This window comes from Balaenoptera borealis, assembly GCF_965194805.1.
Source record: "Balaenoptera borealis genome assembly, chromosome: 9".
In the NCBI taxonomy this organism is placed as follows: Eukaryota; Metazoa; Chordata; class Mammalia; order Artiodactyla; family Balaenopteridae; genus Balaenoptera; species Balaenoptera borealis.
This window is the reverse complement of record NC_138873.1, coordinates 107,633,020-107,656,635: the sequence shown is the minus strand read 5'-3', so window position 1 is coordinate 107,656,635 and position 23,616 is coordinate 107,633,020. Positions and strand designations below refer to the sequence as shown.

Sequence of the window (23,616 nt, the reverse complement as noted above, 5' to 3'; positions counted from 1 at the left end):
TAGTTTGGCCTATCTTTACTAATTATCTCTAGGCAACTACATAACAAAAACATAACAACACTTGATAAAGGATAAATAAGCACCGGATGTAGTAAGGAAACTTTGTAGATTATGTGACTTTTAAAAAATGCTCCAACACAGAGTTTTTATATTTTTTGCAAGACTGAATGAAAAGACACAGGCCTATTATGTAATTCAGTGGTCCATACATAAAGAACTATGAGAGAAATTCTTTCTGAAGAGTGATAAGGAAATGTCTGCACATCTGAAATAATTTGGGAAGCTTCCTTGATCTGTCAATGAGGACTTTTGCTAGGTCTTGTAGGTCTCCTGGGACTAAAGTTAGGGTCTAACTTTGCCCTCTCACATTTAGTTATTATTTTTCAAAATAAGGATGTCTATTCAGGATGTCTATAATTTATTTTATAACACTTTGGTATTCTCAGTATGATACTATTGATATACATGTGCCAGTTAGTTTAACCTTTAATCCTAGGAGCTGTTCAGGAATGCACAGAACAAGGCAGTCAGCTGGAATTGTATTTGAAAGGGTCATACCCCAGAGTCTTGCAGAGTCAACTGCAAGTCCTTTGGATTTAGGTAGATGTATCCACAATCAACACTTCAATTATTATCAAACTGACTACAGGAGATTGGTCTTTATTGATGAACTAGTGCCTAGTCAATTATTATGGTAGATGTATCAATGGGTTCCCTTGGTGAAAACAAAGGCATTGAAAGATATGTAGATGAGCTAATATAGTTAAACACTTCTTAGTCTAAATAGACTGCATGGAAAATTCCATTGAAACTTATATCCTGTACTTCATAGAGATGAGGCCCATAGTTTTATCCCCAATCATTCTGTACTCAGACACTCGATTAGGAGGATTTCTGATTGAAAGATGCTGATTGAAGGCACAGAAGCCTGTCTCTAGAGTATTGCTATGTCCACCTGAAGTGAATGTTGCATACACGGTGTGGTCATGGTCAAAATATCTAAAATGACATAGACCTATAGTTTCATTGAGTTTACAGAACAGGTTTTGCTCTTGATTTGCTAATAAATGTTTATGTAATAAATATCACACTGTCTGATTGAATCTAGACTTGGCTTCCTTTCATTATAACCTGGTAGTGAGGTTGTAGGGAGAAGTTCTCTCTCAGAATCTTCTTGGGTGTCCACCATTATCTAACCAAAAAAAAAAAAAAAAAGAATACCCAACTGTTTTACCAAATTTGACTTCTATCAGTTAAAAAGAATGCTATAAAATGGTTAATATGATAAATCATCTCAAAGTGTTTTAGAAGAAGGTAAATATATATTTTTGTGATTAAGAAAACTATTCTCTGAATATATCTGTTTCCAAAATAACCTTCACCTTCTGCAAAATAGTAGGTCTAAAATAGTCTACATGGCTCAACAAAAGCATTTGCATACTTTAAGGTACAAAGGAAATTCTAAAAATAAACAACATTCAAGTGATAAAGGAACATCCTGGTTGAAATTTAAAATACACAGAGAAATCAAAGGGCAATGACATTTTATAAGATAACTTGAAATATAATGAAGTCAGTTATAATTACATTTTATAACTGCATTTTAAGAAGAGATAGAAGAAATACATTTGATTCTTTTCTCTGCTGCCAGCAATTGAATCTATAGTTCAAAGATTTGAATACATCATATTTTAAACAATGGATCATTTCAGCTTGTTTCAAAAGACAGCAGAGATACTCAGTAGTGAGATAATTGAATCAATTATATTTCAACAAGCAATTTGGAGAAAGATCCCAGTCTGACACTTCAAAACCATTCTGGACCTCAGTATCAAATACCAGTTTTCACACAAACTAGCCATGACAACTCTCAGAGGCAGTACCAAAGAACCTGTTCATCAAGAAGCCCTCTCAGTTGTTGCCATTTTTCCAAGTGGGGAATGGTAAAGCATCAATCAAACTTTACCAGGGAAATCAAAGATAGGAATTTGATCAATTACAAAATGCCCACAGCAGCGATGGGATCCTACACACACCCTAAAAAATATACTGTACCCACTGATAATATTTTACCTTTTTAAAATACTGTCCTGGAGCTTATACAGATCATGAGTTTGTACGGATAATACATTTTGGTATTTTTTCTCTTTTTTTTTTTTTTTTTTTGAGACATCATTAATCCTCCAAACAGTGAAGCAGGTATGGCTTTTCACATACTGCTATTTCACATATATTTAAAATGAAGTGAGGTCAATTTAATCGAATTCAGCACATGTATCTTAATAAAATATATGATTATTTCCCCTGGAAACCTGATATTGTTGAGAGTGACTAAGAATAAAATCCTAGTGTGTTATATTTTTCTCTCCTAGTCACTCCATAGTGGATTGTCCTAGGCTTGCAAGATCATCTACTCAGAGCTAGTAAAGCAAAATTAACATAGCATGAGAGAAAAACAATAATTTTTCATTTTCTTTATCATCACCACCACCTATCCCCCACTCCTCCCCACAAACATCAACAGTGTAGCAGCAGAAATCAGCACAGTCTATCTGGAACAGAACCATTAGGATCCCAAAACCATATAGAATCTATTCTGCAGAAACAAAACTAAACTGACCTTTTATTTTTTTAAACCAAGCCCATGCTGGCCATGCTTCATAATTAGAAATGAAACGTAAAACTAGACTTGTCTTATCTTGCCTTTGATGTTCATAATATTCATAGATATCTAGCAGACATTTTAATAAAAAAAAAAAAAAAAAAAAAACAGGACATTGAGAACCTGGAAAAGCCAAAATGGGCAAGCAGAATGTAATTTCTCAAGACTGCTTTAGTCTCTAAGTATCATTACCATTTAGACCTACACAACATGGTAGTCACTTGGTACATGTAGCCACTGAGCACGTGAAATGCACTTGGCCCAAATTGTGATGTATTATAAGTATAAAACACACACCAGGTTCTGAAGACTTTATTTTAAAAAAAATTTAAAACATTGTATTAACATTTAAAAATATTACTTATATGTTAAAATGGTCATCTTTTGGATATACTGAGTTAAATATATTATTAAAATTGATTTTGCTTGTTTATTTTTACTTATTTTAATGTGGCTACTAAAATATCACTATTACATACATAGCTTGCATTTGTGGCCTACAGTGTATTTCTATCGAACAGCAATGATCCAACAGAAATACACAACAACCACTAAAATATGTGGTAAACCTTGTGGAAAATTCTAGTATTTGACCATTTGGCTCAGAACTTGTAAAAACTTTGCCAGACAGCCTAAAGCAGTTTTAAAAGCATATTTCCTACTGAAGACAATGAGTTTTCCATATTCTAATGAGGGACATAACTCAAGAGTGTTTGGAGGGTAAAAAATGACAGGGAGACTTTGGTGGAAAAAACAAAACAAAACAAACTACCAGCTCAAGCTAACTCTAGCTTGAATTTTTCTGGTTCCCAGACCCAGTAAGTGATTTCTACTTCAGAGGAAAGCTCTCCTTCTTTGCACGGAGGTTCAAGGACAAACAGTTAAAGAATTGTGACCAGGTATGAACAAGTGAAGGAGCATTCCTAAAGGATCTGAGGTCCTGCCTGGTGAACAGCGAGGACGGGGTGAGATGAGGGATTCTTCACTGCTCAGGGCTCATGGGGTGTCTCCCCTCCTTCATCCCCAACCCTTTCCTTCCCTTCCCAGCTTGCTTGTGCCTACCCCCATCCATTTCCCCTCTGCTGGTTACTCTGCACACTTCTTTTTCCCCTCCCAATTCCAACTGCATCTCCCTCACTGTGGTCTTTCTCCTTTCTTCCTCTGACTTTCCTTTCCCCATGAATTTCTTGTTAAATTTAGGTTAAATAGTCAGAAGGTGGCCCTGAAATATATTTTAATAGACTTTACATTGTCTCACCTTTTTTTAAGAAGACACAGGAAAGAAATGGGAAAAGAACTAAACATTCAGATACGTGAAAGGTGAAAGTGCTTTTTACTTCTACAAGGCTCCTTATTGGGCTCTTACTGTTTTCTCTTTTTTGCTTTTGTCCTTCATGGTTAGTCACCTTCCGCTTATCCCCCCTCCCCACCTCCCCACAGTCCTAGGGTAATATGGGTCAAGACAAAATCTTCATCAGAATCACCTAAGCACTTTCCCAGGCCTCTCTAGACCCAAAATTGTATTCTTTGGGTAGGAATCAGATTTGTAGGAGTGTAAGTTAGCAAAATAAACAAACTATCCATAATCTTTGATGTTGATGCATGTCCTACAAATATCTAATATATCAAAAGTACCTACTGAAAAGTGCATTGGATGTCCTAAAAATGATAGCTTATAGGGGAAAAGTTCAATTATTGACTTTAGTATTTGGAAAAAAATTAAGAAAAGAACAGCCACAAACTGACCAGCAAATATTATCAAAGCATTTTTTAACAGAATTCCTTTGAGGTTGGGGTAAGTTAATTTAAGATTTCTATTATGGGTTTCTTGGAATGTATTTCAGAGTCATTTAGCAAAAAGACTGACAGTCATTTCTCAAAAAACATGGTCATTCAACTCAAGTCATATATTTTACATTCTGCTGAAAGTGATTACACAGTTAAAGAAGTACAAAACTGTTTAAGTATCAAAATACATTTTGCCTAATAAAACTTTTTGAAAGGCATAAAATCTAGAGTCACTTCCTCCTAATACTGTCTTCAGTTATTGTCTAAAATAAGTTTTTTGGTGGATTTTTCAACCGCTATGTTACACTAGTTAGCAATTTATAGTTGAATTTTAGGAATCAGTATGTTAATAAATTAGATCAAAACACAGGAAATTCTATTACAATTAGGGTAATGAATTAAAATTTGTGCTTTTGATGTTCCAAGGCTTTGAACTCATAGATCTTTGACATAATGTGTAATAAACACATCTGTTTACTATTATAAACAGCCTCTCAACCCCCAAGAAATTAAGCCAAGGGAATATATTTCTGGACTGGAATAACCAATACTTTCATTCAGAAACAAATAAAATATTTTTATTTTTAAAAATAATTTCATCAGAAGTTCCCTATTTTATCAAGAATAAACGTTTAGATTATCAATAGCCAACTTTATGTCACAACATAAACACAGAAGGAGAAGCAGAATAATCACCAGTCATACCTTATTATGTGTCTGAGTCTGTCCAACCAGGATGAGGATGTTGGATGAGATGATAGACAGGCAGAAGTTAATCAGAATTATGGACCTCTCAGAGCGTATGTACCTAGCCAGAGAGAGAAAGTGTCCAACTTTAAAATTCAACGGAAAGATGAGAAATTCTCTTTTATGCAAATTGGTGGAATTCATCCAGAAAAAGACACTAACATGAAGCCTTTACATGAGAAAAAATATTTAAAAAGTTGTTTTTAAAGAAGATTATTCTTAGAGAACCAATTTTATAGTGACATATAATGTCCAAGAGACCTTAAATTTATTTTTCTTTAGACATTAGTGTGGACAACATGGCACTTCTGACAGAAGCTAAATTGAACACCTGTTATCACCATAACTTTTTTTACTAGAAGTATAAAATTTCATAGAATGATATCAATTAGTATCATTACCTTCCTATTTGTGTATAAGTAATATGCTAATTATCATTTACATCAACCAGTAGAAACTGAAAACCAAAAAGAAAAACCCCACACAGATTCTAAAATATCCCCCTTATTTACTAGGAAGATGCCTTTACTTTCATGAAACCATGAACAATTTTCATCCACCTCTTCACTCGCTCAAGTATTTTTATATAGTTAGGCTGTTACTCTTTATGTTTTTCTTTTTCTGAATAATTGTTCCAAAACAAGAAAAAAGAAAATGAATCTTTACTGCTAAAATCTAATCCAAACCACAAATGATAATTCATCATTAGGCTGGAAAATTAGTTGGAGCCTGCCATATTTTACCCGTATGAAGAAGTGTTTATATACAGTCTGTCATATAATTTTTAAGCGCATCAAGAATGTAAGCCATGGAGAAAACTGCTCAGAATCAAATGTTCTACCAGCTGTTTACCCTAAAAGGGTAGCAGCTATCTTGCTTTACTGTACCCTGTGGTAAATCACTGAGTGACAGTAACAAAAAGACATATTTGTTCTTGCTGTGTATTTGAGACTGTTCAATTTGTGTTAGAACATGAAATCACTGTCTACAGCCCACAGCGTGGGCTTCCCTGTGCAGTGTTCCATGGGGGTGCCAGAGATCTGGAAGCACTCTTTGGAAGGTAAAAATCTATCAAAGTTCTTTCTCTCTGTTTGTGAGGAATACTTAGGCAGAGGTCCTACATTCCATCACATGTTTCAGAAAAGAAAGCAAAACAAAAACAAGAGTAATAATAAAATATACAAAGAAATTTTTTAAGATAAAAGAATCTTCCTTTCTTCACAGAACAAACAGAATGAACCTAGATGGACCCTCAATAAAAAATGGCCTCAAGAGTAGATTAATCTTGTCCTTGCATCATCAGTATCTAAAAATATAATAAACCACACACTGGGATGCTGAAAACATCATCAAATATTAAGTTGTTTCTTTGTTTGTGGGTGGGGGATGTATCATTAAAACGTTTAAGGGCTGCACACAGTTGACCCTTTATGTGATATTAAAGGCTTCCATGACAGCACAAGTACACAGATGACATTACTGAAAGGCTTTCATTGATATTATTTGCTCAGTAAATAGAAAAATCATGGTAATGAAGACCTAGACTGACCACCCTGAAGAGTCTTTAGATGTTTACATTTTCATTAACATTGTGACATTATTGCCTTAAAAATTGCTATAAAATGTCTCAACTTTCAAAACTTTTTATAAATGTGCTTTATGTTTTAAACAAAATTTGTGAATGCATCATTTCAATACATGGATTAAAAGACATGCTCAGTTGCTCTGTGATGTAATAACGTAATTCTACAGAACATTCTGTAGATGGAGAGAATGTAACAATGGATTCATTTTTTGATGAATATTTCTAATGAGCTACATGAGACATCAGCAAGTTTCACAGTGGTATATTATATACAAAATAATTCTGATGTTCACACATTTTACACATCATTAGAAAAGCAAAAAAAACTTAACCCTTTAATTAGAAAAAAAAAGGCAGTAAGATCCTGACATGAGTATTATCATACAGGAATGTTACTAGGTAAATTTAATGTTTACAAAATACATTGAATTCGTCATGCTACAAGATTCACTTAATAGTTTATGAATCTTGAAACTTCTATCAAATTATTAATATTACTTCAATTCTTCTACCTGTAGACGATGAGTTGATGGCCACTAACGGTTAGGAATTCACATTTATATTGTTTCTTAGTACTGTCTTCTAAACTTCTCAGTTTCATGTCAAGTTTGGATAGATCCTTTCAGGTGGTAATTCCTAGAAAGCTATTGCAATAGGTGATTTTCCTGGATTTTCTTGATTAGAGCAAACTTCCCTACAGACTAAATAATCCTGTACTTCTTTGCTAAATTTTATATATCATTTATACTAGCAGTGTTTGTGCTAGCGTTAGCCATATGTATTGAGGCGTGAAGAGAAGGTGTAATTGGTGGCTGAACCCTAAGTACTGAGAAAGGGAACTTGGTTCTGAATACTTCAGTGAGTATGACTTATGATGCCATTGATGAATTGTGATACTATTACCTAGTATCCTGGCCCATGAACACTGCCTCATTTCCTGAGAAATACCATTCAGGCAATTGTGGGAGAGAAAGTCTTCTTCCCAGCCTTTGTCTATCTTGCTCTTGTATTACCAGGACAATGCCTGCTTGACTGAGTCCTGAACCCTGGATTCTACTGTCTACAATGCTATGCCTAGAACAAGCATTTCTTTCATTTCATGAGCCTGGCCATATATTATCAGATTCCCTCATTTGGTATTTCACTACACTGCATGGGAAGGCAGGACCTCTATTATGTATCTGTACCAATGGACTAAGAATGTGTACATATTTTATTTTTGTATGAAGCATGAAAATCTTAATATCTTTGACAATATAATATCCTGGACAATTAATTTTTGTCCTCAAAAGAGTAAAAATTATAATGGAGAACAATGATTTTTTTTCAAAAAAAGGATGTTAAATCAAATGATCTTTCCTTATTAAATTGTAATTAATTTTTCAATGAAATTGTTTTTTATCTTAAGTAAAAGATAAGTAAAATACTAGGCCTGGCTACCATTGCAATTTTAATATTTCAAATATTCAGGAAATAATACATAATTATTTATTTGCTAATATGGTAACTGTTTTTAGAACATTTTAAAGTAATCAAAATGGATATAAAAATGTTTAACATTTGAAAATTTATTGGGAAGTTTAGTTATATACTAGTTATCAATATGTCAGTAGACATAATAAACTTCACAAGTCTAATTCTCATTAACAGAACAAGAACAAATCTTAGAGATCTACTAAATTTTCATACAATGTCAAACAGATGTAATTTCACATATTATAGAACAGTATTTTTCAATCACTTCCCCTTGTTTATGTTTTTTTATGACTTTTTAAAATCAGTTTGTCAAAATCTGACTTATTGGAAACATTCAGCTGAGAAGTCTTTTCTAAAGCTTTATGGTATTGTATTAATGCATTAATATTATAGAAGACTTTACACATTGGGACACACTGAAAGCATGTGTTTAAAACTTAAGCATTTGGAGGCCATATTTCTATAACAGAGAAATTAATTTGACTGTACCATTAAACTCTCAAGCTCAATAGCAGTTGGGATAAATATAAACAACACATAGACTGAACTTGGGGTATTAAGAGTACCATGTTTGGGGGTAAGCAACTTGTTGATGGCTACTATCATTTGAATTGGGAAGAAAAGTGTGTGTGTGTTTTGTTTACTTTCCCATTATAGGAAAATACAGACAAGAAAATTAAGTAAACACGTATTTAGTGTTATTGAGCTCATTTATTATAGCTCAATCACGGCAATTATAATTCTGTTTTCAAAGTACTTCTTTCAGTAAATTAAGAAAACATGAGACTTATAATAGTTATTATATTCCTTGATTTAACTCTGAATAACCGAACATTCCATTTCTAGTGTATTAATTGATTACATACCTCCATAATGCTGCATAGACAACTGCTAGGGTGATCAAGGCCAAGCAAGAAAGGCCACTGCCTACAATTAGGGTAACTGAAGGTGTACTAGAGGATTCCATGATCTGTAAATTAAACAAAAGAAGCAAAAAAAAAAAAAAGAGAGAGAGAATTTTTAAAATAAATTAAAATAACTTCTAAACTCAACAAAACTATCCTAACACTCAAAAATAGCCAATATAGTTGTTATAGTAACCAGATAATTACCCAGTAACCACTCTGTTCACATATTCTCAACCTCTAAAATGGCTAATTCTAGCTACTCCCTCTTTCCCACTGTGAAGTAATGAAGGCCTTAGGAGTTTTCAATGCTTGATTGTGGCATATACCCACTTACGGCTTTCTAAAATAAATAACTGAAGCTACAACTTGGTCAACATTAACATGTTACATTTTATCTAGTTGAAATTTGAATCAGTATTTATTTTTCTTCAACTAACTACAGTTCAGTTATTTCACAAAATGTATTTTGGTGAAATTTACTTTGATCGTCCCATTATGTTATCCAAATCTGGTACCTAGATATTGAAAATTTTTCAAACTTTCTGACTTCTGACAACTTTGTTCTAAGTCAAGTATTCTCTCATTTAATTTCACTAGCTTGGTCTCTAAGAATATAGAAGAAAATCAAGTTTCAAGTGTAAGACCTTAGAATATATTTGTGATTTTTTTTCTGTGAACAAAATATATAGAGATAATCTTCACAATGTCAATATTAGTCTCTAAATACTTGACCTTGAAAAATAAGCCTTATATCTTTTAAAACATATATAAAGATCAAAGAGATTTCTTTCTTTAGAGACTAACATGGTACTAACTAATAAAATCTGCTGTTTTTCATATTTTCAGTATTGGAAGTTTAAAGAAATGCACTTTAAGATCAAGTGTGTTCCAAATCTTAGATATGCACAATCAATTTTATAGACATTTTTGGTTATCAAAATAAGTAAAAAGAGTGATGCATATTTAGGCCAGATTTAGACAGAAAGTCACATTTTTCTTAATAATTATTCTTCAGCACTTCAGTTTCTGAAATAATTTTTCAAAGTACATTTGATGAGAATATTATTTTTTCTTTCAGACAGTTTATACAACTGTCTGTTTCAGAAACTAGTTTTACAAACCTATATACTTCTAAGGAATGATTTTACAGTTTCTGACAGTCTCTGCTTTCATAAAAATTTCATTTAATTTTTAAAAAATAAATATCCAAGGACACCCCAGAAAACCTGTACTGAAAATATCCAACGCAGATATGCAATGTGTTTGGCTATAGTGTCTGGGGTCTTCATTCTACTACCAACAGTAACCTCACAAATTCCCCAGAACAGCTTTAGAGTTCTAAAATAAAGGTTAAGCTGACAAGTATTTTTATTTGAAAGTTTGCAGCATATTAGCAATATGATTGGAGCACATCCTCAAAACTATACTGCAGAAATTTCAAGTTAGAAGACATAAAATTGAGTAGAATTTAGTTATAGCACACCAACTAGAATTCATTTCACCAAGCTACTGTAGCTAAGGAGGAGACGAACCCAATTTTGCCACCCTGCAACATTTTCCATTTCCCCATTTAAAATGTCCCTGCCTTTGCATTAAAGCCGTGTTTTCCCTTTGTTACTTACTATTTCTCTAGGTTGCTGAGCCAAAATGGCGAAGGTAGAGAGACGATCACATAAGCATTTCGTATGGGATGCATCGGTAAGCACAGTTTTACATCCCTGGGTGGACCAGGTTCCCAAAGACTCGTTCCTGCAAAGGGTGGGGGGGTGGGGGGGGAGATCGGGATAAATACGCCTGACTGCCAAATCCGTAATGAAGAAAATGCAATTTAATTGAGAGAATCGTCTACTGTAATTCCCGTACAGGGGGGGAAAAAAAATCTACTTGTTGTTGAACAGGACGTAATTTAGATGCATCTCCAGTAATGCAAAGCGAGAGTGTTTGGAGAAAGCAGGCGGGCGGCGGTGCGGCGTGCAGAGAGCTGTCCAGCGCCGGAGGTGCTGAAACCGGGACTGGCTCTGTCCAGCCCTCTGCGAGGAACGGCGGCGGCGGCGGCGGCGGCACGAGCAGCCGCCAGAGCGCTGGCAGCCACTTCCTATGCTCATCGGATCGTTTCAAACACTCAGAGAGTGTAAGGAGGCTTTTCACATTGCATACCAGCTCTGATTCCCGTCCTGTATTTTTGGATCGTGAACGCTGGCTTTTAAACCGAGGATTTCTCTGAAAAGCCTGCCTAAAAGGTTAGATAGCTTGTGTTGGGTGATATAGAATCTTCTCTGCTGGCTAGGGATTTTTCCTCCCTTTAGAATTAGCTGCTGTGAAAATTTCACCCTGGAAATGGGAAGCAGCAGCGGCGGCATCAGCTGGCTCCGACTCTCATTACCTTTGCCTGGCATCCAGGGGAGGGGTGGGTTTCAGACACCAGCTTCCCACTCCACGCTTCACTCAGCCCAAGCGCCTCTGAAGCCCTTGACGTTTCTTCCCCTCACCCACCTCTCTGCCCCGGGGTGGAAGCATTAAGCTAACCCCGAGTCTGCCAGAACATTTAGAAGAATAACCCCACCTCAAAGTCCGGTAGGAAGGGGGAAAGAGGGCCTGCTTCAATCTTCCCTTTGGTGTAGCCATTCAAAATTCTAAAGCATATGGTTTCTTTCCCACCCCAGCAGAACAATAAAAATGGTATCAACCTACGCCTTCTTGGTGGGGGGTGAAGATGGGGGAGAATCCTTCCACCCCCGGCTGAACTACTCTACAGGAAGAGGAAGAAAAAAAAAAAAAAGCTACAGAGTTCAACCAATCAACTTTATTATCATTACACGTGTTATATACTGAATGCACCAATTGTCACCTCCCCTCCCCCAGGCACGGAACTCTCCAAGTAGCAAACCTCTGTGTATGTGTGTGCTTAAATTTCAAACCAAGTTACTATCTATGTTAAAAATGACTCTAAAACTCCAGAAGGATAACACATGGCTTGATGTTAATTTTGATATGGTACTTTTTATCTCATCTACTCCATATCTCTGAATGCCTAAAGCTATTGGGTTAAATATGAATGCAGTCTATTTCTGAGCTATTTCAATGACAGAGGTTTCACTGTGACAGCTGGACTTCCAAGTTGAGCTGTAGAATATAATTCACATTATCCCTTTTTGGGATTTAGATGCAATATCTTTTTAATATTCATTAATTTGATTTAAATATGACTTGATATCACTAATATGCATGACTCAAAATACTCTTAATTACAACTTCTTTTAAAAAGGAATAGACTATATTTGGGGAGAGGTACAAAAACATTATACCTAAGTTCACCCAAATACTTCTAAGTATTAGCCAATTAAAAATTTGGTAGGTCTCTTTTCTTTCTCATGATGTCATACAACCATGCAAAATTATATATATATATATATATTTCAGTTATATCTAAACCAACTGTAACAGCATTAAATTCCAATTCTACCTAACCAGAGCAGCACTTCAATTTATTTCATTGGCTGACTGTCTCTTATTGTCTTGTGACAAACAGTTAAGACCAAATAAAAAACATTTATCTCAGCTGATTAAAGTTTAAAGAAGAAAGACACATTTAAGAGAATCTGACATGTTTTAAAACACAACATTGCATTATTAATCCTGTATGGCAGCTTTACTTTAATGCAGTATTTGTGCTTTCAAGATGGAGTCCAATACCTACACTTTTCACATTATGTGGCTATGACCAATAAACCAATTCAAAGTCTTACCAGGAAAAAAGTTTACTGCAAATAAGACCTCATGAGACAAAGTGATATATTTATACCTAGGTAATGAAAGTTTGTTTACTCAAGAAAATGTTAGTATTACTAACCTTTGGCTGTCAGATGTAAAGTCTATGTTCAATATAATGTTGCTAGACTCTGAAGATCATGTAAATTTTATATGACATCTTCAGAAAAGTAGGTCAATTTACTCTGCTCTGTACAATGATGGCAGTACTGACCTGGCCCAGCCCCAGGCAAAACTGGGAAGTAAGTGACACTGGTCTCCATGTTTCAATCTTTCATTTCCCCCCAAGCATGAAATGTTTCTAATCTCACTGGGCCCCTTTTGATGGGTACCTTCCTGAGGCTACATAACTTTTCTCCTTACCTTTCTTAGGAATTATTATCCCTTTGTTGACTTTATCTGATGAAACTAATGGAAAATATTATGAGTGACTGAGTACAGCTTGATGTGCTCTCCCCAGTTTAATACAAGTTATAAAACACAAAATAATGCATCTGGTAGCAGAACACCAGAATATGATCAGATGAGTAGGAGTGAAAATTTTGAAAGGTGAGGAGGTAACTACCAACTTCTATATTTGGTTGCTTGCAAGAGCTGAGTAATAAGTGTGATGCCATCTGATGCTAAATTTTAAATTGTTTCATAAAACCTCTTGATATTTTAAAACCAGATAAAACTCTTATAAATTAGTTTTTAAAATCACTAGCATACATGTCACTACTATTACAAAAACTATAGTATGTGTCACCTGTATTTTCACACATTCCAAAGCTATTCTTACTGTACAAAATTCTTCAAAAGCACGGTACATGTGTCTGATTGATTTCAGGGAGACCTTGTAAAGCAAACTGATGTGTGGAAGAGCTAATGTGGAGCAAAACAGCTTCCCCAGTCTGCACAGAACAAGGTTTTAAAGCACGTGGACTATTCCAGCAGTCACATTATTCTTCTAATGTCATAGATTTGCATGCCATGATTAATGGTATATCTGTGAATTATTCTTAGTTATTAAGTCTAGCTTGTCATCAATGGGGCAAGCAAATACAATGAAATATGTATGAACATTAAAGATATAATAAGAATAACAGACTGAGGATGTCAGAAGCAAACACAAAATGATGATACACACGTTTTACTGAAAAATCACATATTTCTTTTTCATAGTGTCTTTTCTGGGCATTAAATTTTTTTTTCAAATAGTTTTCAAAAATAACTAGGCCTGCAGAAATTTCATATAACCAGCACATTCTTTGTTGGTTACACCTACATTCACCCATGTTAGCTGTTAGCTGTCATCTGTACCTCTTCTCTTTCTTCCTATTATTAGGCTGACTAAAAGAAGAAAAGAGTCTGCCTGTCCCAAGTATTTGAAAGTACATACCCACAAGGACAGAATTCTGTGAAAATATATGACACAAAATCTATTATTTCTCACCTTAATACTTATTTGAGGCCTTTCCCCAATTTCCTAAGACTCTACATGATTCCTCTTTGGATCTGAGTTCATTGTTGGGGTCTGGATTTCATGGGAGAGTTAAATAATATAGCATGTGACTACATTCTCTAGCATTTAAGATTAAAGAAAAAGATTATCCATTCATTCCAATGAAAAGTTGTTTAGGAAAAAACTGATAGCAAAAACTTAGAGTGACACATTTCAAAACTGTTTCAAGAAATCAAACTTTTACCTTTTGAAATACCCAAACAACTAAATATTCCACTTAAATCCGTCTTTTATAAAACCATCTATTTTGCTTCATAATACATCAGTGTGTAAAGTATTTATCATGAATAAGTTATAAACTTTAGCAGGTTTATTATCTCAGGGTCTATTTTTAATTTAATTTTTATTTCATTTTAAAGTATAGTTGATTTTCTTTTTTTTTTCTTTTTATTTATTTTTTAAAATTTTTTTAACTTAAAAAAATTTTTAACATCTTTATTGGAGTATAATTGCTTTACAATGGTGTCTTAGTTTCTGCTTTATAACAAAGTGAATCAGCTATACATATACATATATCCCCTTATATCCTCCCTCTTGCGTCTCACTCCCACCCTCCCTATCTCACCCCTCTAGGTGGTCACAAAGCACGGAGCTGATCTCCCTGTGCTATGCGGCTGCTTCCCACTAGCTATCTATTTTACATGTGGTAGTGTATATATGTCCATGCCACTCTCTCACTTCATCCCAGCTTACATTTCCCCCTTCCCGTGTCCTCAAGTCCATTCTCTATGTCTGCCTCTTTATTCTTGTCCTGCCCCTAGGTTCCTCAGAACCATTTTTTTTAGATTCCATATATATGTGTTAGCATACGGTATTTGTTTTTCTCTTTCTGACTTACTTCATTCTGTATGACAGACTCTAGGTCCATCCACCTCACTACAAATAACTCAATTTCGTTTCTTTTTATGACTGAGTAATATTCCATTGTATATATGTGCCACATCTTCTTTATCCATTCCTCTGTTGCTGGACACTTAGGTTGCTTCCATGTTCGGGCGATTGTAAATACAGCTTCAATGAACATTGTGGTACATGACTCTTTCTGAATTATGGTTTTCTCAGGGTATATGCCCAGTAGTGGAATTGCTGGGTCATATGGTAGTTCTATTTTTAGTTTTTTAGGGAACCTCAATACTGTTCTCCATAGTGGCTGTATCAATTTACATTCCCACTAACAGTGCAAGAGGGTTCCCTTTTCTCCACACCTTATCCAGCATTTATTGTTTGTAGATTTTTTGATGATGGCCATTCTGACTGGTGTGAGGTGATACCTCATTGTAGTTTTGATTTGTATTTCTCTACTGATTAGTGATGTTGAGCATTCTTTCATGTGTTTGTTGGCAATCTGTATGTCTTCTTTGGAGAAATGTCTATTTAGATCTTCTGTGCATTTTTGGATTGGGTTGTTTGTTTTTTTTGATATTGAGGTGCATGAGCTGCTTGTATATTTTGGAGATTAATCCCTTGTCAGTTGCTTCATTTGCAAATATTTTCTCCCATTCTGAGGGTTGTCTTTTCATCTTGTTTATGGTTTCCTTTGCTGTGCAAAAGCTTTTAAGTTTCATTAGGTCCCATTTGTTTATTTTTGTTTTTATTTCCATTTCTCTAGGAGGTGGGTCAAAAAGGATCTTGCTGTGATTTATGTCATAGAGTGTTCTGCCTATGTTTCTCTCTAAGAGTTTTATAGTGTCTGGCCTTACATTTAGGTCTTAATCCATTTTGAGTTTATTTTTGTGTATGGTGTTAGGGAGTGTTTTAATTTCATTCCTTTACATATAGCTGTCCAGTTTTCCCAGCACTACTTATTGAAGAGGCTGTCTTTTGTCCATTGTATATTCTTGCCTCCTTTATCAAAAATAAGGTGGCCATATGTCTGTGGCTTTATCTCTGGGCTTTCTATCCTGTTCCATTGATCTATATTTCTGTTTTTGTGCCAGTACCATACTGCCTTGATTACTGTACCTTTGTAGTATAGTCTGATGTCTGGGAGCCTAATTCCTCCAGCTCTGTTTTTCTTTCTCAAGATTGCTTTGGCTATTCGGGGTCTTTTGTGTTCAAATACAAATTGTGAAATTTTTTGTTCTAGTACTGTGAAAAATGCCATTAGTAGTTTGATAGGGATTGCACTGAATCTGTAGATTGCTTTGGGTAGTATAGTCATTTTCACGATGTTGATTCTTCCAATCCAAGAACATGGTATATCTCTCCATCTGTTTGTATCATCTTTAGTTTCTTTCATCCATGTCTTACAGTTTTCTGCATCCAGGTCTTTTGCCTCCTTAGGTAGGTTATTCCTAGGTATTGTATTCTTTTTGTTGTAATGGTAAATGGGAGTGTTTCCTTAATTTCTCTTTCAGATTTTTCATCATTAGTGTAGAGGAATGCAAGAGAGTTCTGTGCATTAATTTTGTATCCTGCTACTTTACCAAATTCCTTGATTAGCTCTAGTAGTTTCCTGGTAGCATCTTTAGGATTCTCTGTGTATAGTATTATGTCATTTGCAAACAACGACTTTGTAAGAAGCTTTACTTCTTCTTTTCCGATTTGTATTCCTTTTATATCTTTTTCTTCTCCGATTGCTGTGGCTAAAACTTCCAAAACTATGTTGAATAATAGTGGTAATAGTGGACAACCTTGTCTTCTTCCTGATCTCAGAGGAAATGGTTTCAGTTTTGCAACATTGAGGACAATGCTGGCTGTGGGTTTGCATATATGGCCTTTATTATGTTGAGGTAGGTTCCATCTATGCCTACTTTCTGGAGGACTTTTATCATAAATGGGTGTTGAATTTTGTCAAAAGCTTTTTCTGCATGTATTGAGATGATCATATGGTTTTTCTCCTTCAATTTGTTAATATGGTTTATCACACTGATTGATTTGCATATATTGAAGAATCCTTGCATTCCTTGGATAAACCCCACTTGATCATGGTGTATGATCCTTTTAATGTGCTGTTGGATTCTGTTTGCGAGTATTTTGTTGAGGATTTTTGCATCTGTGTTCATCAGTGATATTGGCCTATAGTTTTCGTTCTTTGTGACATCTTTGTCTGGTTTTGGTATCAGGGTGATGGTGGTCTCGTAGAATGAGTTTGGGAGTGTTCCTCCCTCTGTTATATTTTGGAAGAGTTTGAGAAGGATAGGGGTTAGCTCTTCTCTAAATGTTTGATAGAATTTGCCTGTGAAGCTATCTGGTCCTGGGCTTCTGTTTGTTGGAAGATGTTTAATGACAGTCTCAATTTCAGTGCTTGTGACTGGTCTGTTTATATTTTCTATTTCTTCCTTGTTCAGTCACGGAAAGTTGTGCTTTTTAAGAATTTGTCCATTTCTTCCAGGTTGTCCATTTTATTGGCATATCATTGCTTGTAGTCATCTCTCATAATCCTTTGTATTTCTGCAGTGTCAGTTGTTACTTCTCCTTTTCATTTCTAATTCTATTGATTTGAGTCTTCTCCCTTTATTTTCTTGATGAGTCTGGCTAATGGTTTATCAATTTTGTTTATCTTCTCAAAGAACCAGTTTTTAGTTTTATTGATCTATGCTATTGTTTCCTTCATTTCTTTTTCATTTATTTCTGATCTGATCTTTATGATTTCTTTCCTTCTGCTAACTTTGGGTTTTTTTTTTTTTGTTCTTCTTTCTCTAATTGCTTTATGTGTAAGGTTAGGTTGTTTATTTGAGATGTTTCTTGTTTCTTGAGGTCGGATTGTATTGCTATAAACTTCCCTCTTAGAACTGCTTTCGCTGCACCCCATAGGTTTTGGGTCATTGTGTTTTTATTCTCATTTGTTTCTAGGTATTTTTTTATTTCCTCTTTGATTTCTTCAGTGATTTCTTGGTTATTTAGTAGTGTATTTTTTAGCCTCCATGTGTTTGTATTTTTTACACATTTTTCCCTGCAGTTGATATCTAGTCTCATAGCATTGTGGTCGGAAATGATACTTGATATGATTTAAATTTTCTTAATCTTATGAAGGCTTGATTTGTGACCCAAGATATAATCTATCCTGGAGAATGTTCCATGAGCACTTGAGAAGAAAGTGTACTGTGTTGTTTTTGGATGGAATGTCCTATAAATATCAATTAAGTCCATCTTGTTTAATGTATCATTTAAAGCTTGTTTCCTTATTTATTTTTATTTTGGATTATCTGTCCATTGGTGAAAGTGGGGTTAAAGTCTCCTACTATGATTGTGTTACTGTCGATTTCCCCTTTTATGTATGTTAGCATTTGCCTTATGTATTGAGGTGCTCCTATGTTGGGTGCATAAATACTTACAATTGTTATATCTTCTTCTTGGATTGATCCTTTGATCATTATGTAGTGTCCTTCTTTGTCTCTTATAATAGTCTTTATTTTAAAGTCTGTTTTGTCTGATATGAGAATTGCTATTCCAGCTTTCTTTTGATTTCCATTTGCATGGAATATCTTTTTCCATCCCCTCACTTTCAGTCTGTATGTGTCCCTAGGTCTGAAGTGGTCTCTTGTAGACAGCATATATACGGGTCTTGTTTTTGTATCCATTCAGGCAGTCTTTGTCTTTTGGTTGGAGCATTTAATCCATTTACATTTAGGGTAGTTATCAATATGTATGTTCCTATTACCATTTTCTTAATTGTTTTGGCTTGTTATTGTAGATCTTTTCCTTCTCTTGTGTTTCCTGCCTAGAGAAGTTCATTTAGCATTTGTTGTAAAGCCGGTTTGGTGGTGCTGAATTCTCTTAGCTTTTGCTTGTCTGTAAAGGTTTTAATTTCTCTGTCAAATCTGAATGAGATCCTTGCTGGGTAGAGTAATATTGTTTGTAGGTTTTTCCCTTTTATCACTTTAAATATGTCCTGCCTCTCCCATCTGGCTTGCAGAGTTTCTGCTGAAAGATCAGCTGTTAACCTTATGGGGCTTCCCTTGTATGTTATTTGTTGCTTTTCTCTTGTTGCTTTTAATATTTTTTCTTTGTATTTAACTTTTGATAGTTTGATTAATATTTCTCTTGGCATGTTTCTCCTTGGATTTATCCTGTATGGGACTCTCTGTGCTTCCTGGACTTGATTGACTATTTCCTTTTCCATATTAGGGAAGTTTTCAACTATAATCTCTTCAAATATTTTCTCAGTCCCTTTCTTTTTCTCTTCTTCTTCTGGACCCCTATAATTCAAATGTTGTTGTGTTTAATTTTGTCCCAGAGGTCTCTGAGACTGTCCTCAATTCTTTTTATTCTTTTTTCTTTATTCTGCTCTGCAGTAGTTATTTCCACTATTTTATCTTCCAGGTCACTCATCTGTTCTTCTGTCTCAGTCATTCTGCTACTGATTCCTTCTAGAGAATTTTAAATTTAATATATTGTGTTGTTCATCTTTGTTTGTTTCCTCTTTAGTTCTTCTAGGTCCTTGTTAAACGTTTCTTGTATTTTCTCCATTCTATTTCCAAGATTTTGGATCACCTTTACTGCCATTATTCTGAATTCTTTTTCAGGTAGACTGCCTATTTCCTCTTCGTTTGTTTGTTCTGGTGTGTTTTTACCTTGCTCCTTCATCTGCTCTGTGTTTCTCTGTCTTCTCATTTTGCTTAACTTACTGTGTTTGGGGTCTCCTTTTCGCAGCCTGCAGGTTTGTAGTTCCCATTGTTTTTGGTGTCTGCCCCCAGTGGCTAAGGTTGGTTCAGTGGGTTGTGTAGGCTTCCTGGTGGAGGGGACTAGTGCCTGTGTTCTGGTGGATGAGGCTGGATCTTGTGTTTCTGGTGGGCAGGACCACGTCTGGTGGTGTGTTTTGGGGTGTCTGTGAACTTACTATGATTTTAGGCAGCCTCTCTCCTAATCATGGGGTTGTGTTCCTGTCTTGCTAGTTGTTTGGCATAAGGTATCCAGCACTGTAGCTTGCTGGTTGTTGAGTGAAGCTGGGTCTTGGTGTTGAGATGGAGATCTCTGGGAGAGCTTTCACCCTTTGATATTACATGGAGCTGGGAGGTCTCTGGTGGACCAGTGTCCTGAACTCAGCTCTCCCACCTCAGAGGCACAGGCCTGACACCCAGCCAGAGCACGAGGACCCTGTCAGCCACACGGCCAGGTACGTGGGGGAGTTTCTTGCCTTTTGGGAAGTCTGAGGCCTTCTGCCAGCGTTCAGTAGGTGTTCTGTAGGAGTTGTTCCAGATGTAGTTGTATTTCTGATGTATTTGTGGAGAAGAAGGTGATCTCCACGTCTTACTCCTCCACCATCTTGAAGGTCTCTCCTATCTCAGGGTTTTAATGGTCAATTTATTCAAAACCAAAATAGCTACAACAGAAATTCTTTAAAAAATTACACACAGCTTTTGAGTACACTGCTCTTGCAATGTATGTGCACTGAAAGAAAGTAATTATTTCCCAATCATAACAGTCATTAACTTCTAAGAATTAGGTGAATCTATATCACTTTTAATGTATATGTCATACAAAAATGAATAATGCGTATTGTTTCTTTGTATAAATTATTCTCATAATACAGAAAATTTTGGAGTACAGATAAAAAAATCTTCTCAATTTTGAGTAAAAAGCAGTCTTTAAGAGTAATTTCTACTTTCCAGGACATTGGAAATACTGAGAACTTTGTTATCTCTGGCAACCATTACTATGTTAAAACACAGTGAAACATGAAATTAAGAAGTTTTGCTAAAAGTAACCTTAGTGATCACCTAGCCCGTTGGTTTTCAACACTTGCTGTATATTAAAGTCACCTGGAGACCTTTAAAACTTAAATCCTGAGGTGGGGTCTGGGCATTATTACTTTTCTAATGTTCCCCAGATGATTCTAGTGTGCAGCCAAGGCTGAGAACGACTGATCTATCCCAACCACCTAGTTTTACAGAGGAGGAAAGTGAAGTGCAGGGAATTCAGGAAGCTTATTTTAAGGCACAGAGTGAGATGCGAAGTTGGGTTTCTCATTTCCAGATTAGAGATTTTTTTTAATACATTTAGTTGTAGTCCGTTTTAAAGCAGAATGTAATGAACAGTCCTATAAAAAGATCTGAATATCATGCCTATTTACACTTGCAAACAATGTGGCCCCCATGTAATGGTTTTAGCAAAGTACGAGTTATCAGTGGATGAAGTTAGCTAAGGACAGATTGTCATGCTCTGGTGTTCATCCTGTTTTTTAAGTGATATATCTTATGACATGTAAAAAAAAAACATTGATTTATACCAATTTTTCATGACATAAAGCATCTCTCATCTCTAGTGAGATCATTTATAGTTTGAGGTGATATAAAAGTTGAAATTACAAATTCTGAAAACATGATATTGAGTAAAAGTTATAAGCTCTTTTTTCCTTCTAAAAATATCCTCTATTTAGATACAATAGAGGATTTTTATATCAATTATCATAATGTCTGCATATAGTATTATACACTAGTATACACAAACACATATATATATATTTTTTAATTTAAAAAGAATAATACCAACATAAAGCATTTATAGTTCATTCACTGTGGTGAAATTTAGAAGTGAGTACTTTGCTACCAGCAGGAAGAACACTTATCATCCACTAGGCTGAACCTGGAATTAATAGTGACCCCTCCAGGCCATAATTAACACCAGATTTCCAATTCTTTGCCTAGAAATGAACTAGTTCTAGGAACATGCTACACTTAGATCTTTCCAACACTCCTCTGTGCCTATTCATGTTTTGTGTCCAACACTAGAATATTAGTTGATAAATTCACCTCACTTTCTTTATTTATAAAATTAACACTCTCCATGCCACCCTAGAATATTAGTGCTTTTGACAATTGTATCTTGTTCAGATTTGAATCTCTGACATACCGCTTTTCACTTAGTAGGGACTTCAATGTTTGTTCAGTTAATTTAATAATTATTTACATTTCAAGGGATGGCTTCTAATGCTGTTGGAGCCAGACAGATTGTCTTAGCTCCAATTCATTTGCTGTCCTTCAGCATATAGCAGAAATGCAATCTGAAGAGTATCAATGAATCTTAATAGGCTTATCTATTTGCTTTTGGTCTTCAAACATCATTTGATGATGAACTCTGAAAGACTCAGCATCCTGCAGTGATTATGTCCACTACAGCAGTGAGGCCTGAGTCTTTACTAAGCAGTCAATAAGTATTTAGTGAGTGCTTTTCAAATGCCAAAGTAGAAGACACATACAAAAAGAAAACTAACAGTTTCTTTCTTAGAAAAGTTGACAATCTGGTTGGAAGACTATATAATCCAAGAATGTTTTCTATCTTATTAGTTTTACAAATTATTCCAGAAAATGCTGTTGATACGCCCCTTCTATTTTAAGCCACTATCATCTCCCCTCTAGATAAATATCATCACTGGGCTCCTTGTTCCTTCCTTGCTATCTATCCTCAAGTTCAATTTCAACACAGAAGCCAGAGATCCTGCTGACACATATGTGAACTCACGTCACTCTGTTCAAAACTCTATCCGTGGTTCTTCCCATCTCACTTGGAGTAAATGACAAAGCAGTTAAAATAACCTACAAGGACCTCTACCAGCTGGTCTATCATTATCTCTTTTTAAAACATTAATTAATTAATTAATTAATTTTTGGCTGCATTGGGTCTTCGTTGCTGTGCACGGGCTTTCTCTAGTTGCAGTTAGCGGGGACTACTCTTTGTCATGGTGTGCAAGCTTCTCATTGCAATGGCTTCTCTTGTTGCAGAGCACGGGCTCTAGGCATGAAGGCTTCAGTAGTTGTGGCTTGAGGGCTCTAGAGCGCAGGCTCAGTAGTTGTGGTGCATGGGCTTACTTGCTCCATGGCATGTGGGAACTTCCCTGCCCAGGGCTCAAACCCGTGTCCCCTGCATTGGCAGGCAGATTCCTAACCACTGCACCACAAGGAAAGCCCCTGTTATTACGTCTTTACCTTCCTCTCCTAACACAATGCCTTTGCCCATCGTTTCCAACCACACTGAGCTCTTTGTTTTCTCAGCTTGGCATTTTGCGCTGGCAATTATCATGGCCAAGAATGTATTCCTCAAAGATAGTAACGTTGCTATTCCCTCACATCACGTAGGTCTCTGCCCTTATGTCATTCTCCCAGAGATGTCACTGACTATCCAACTTAAAGTAGTAACTCCGCATCTGTAGTAAGTTAAAATGGGCTCAAATTCTAATAATTCTTCTTATCAAGAGGTGGAGTTTCCTTCCTCTTCCTTTGAATCTTGATAAGCCTGT

At 35.5% G+C, this 23,616-nt stretch overlaps 1 protein-coding gene across 3 annotated transcripts in view; it reads right to left on the bottom strand.

Moving 5' to 3' along the window:
- Window positions 1-23,616, bottom strand: part of ADGRB3 (adhesion G protein-coupled receptor B3) — a 790,409-nt gene that overhangs the window by 142,042 nt on the left and 624,751 nt on the right. For all 3 annotated transcript variants that reach the window (XM_082405028.1, XM_082405030.1, XM_082405029.1), the window contains 3 exons: window positions 10,789-10,915; window positions 9,125-9,228; window positions 5,156-5,258 (listed from right to left, as the gene is read on the bottom strand). In XM_082405028.1, coding sequence (XP_082261154.1) covers window positions 5,156-5,258; window positions 9,125-9,228; window positions 10,789-10,915 — 334 coding nt within the window. The remainder of the gene's footprint in view (window positions 1-5,155; window positions 5,259-9,124; window positions 9,229-10,788; window positions 10,916-23,616) is intronic.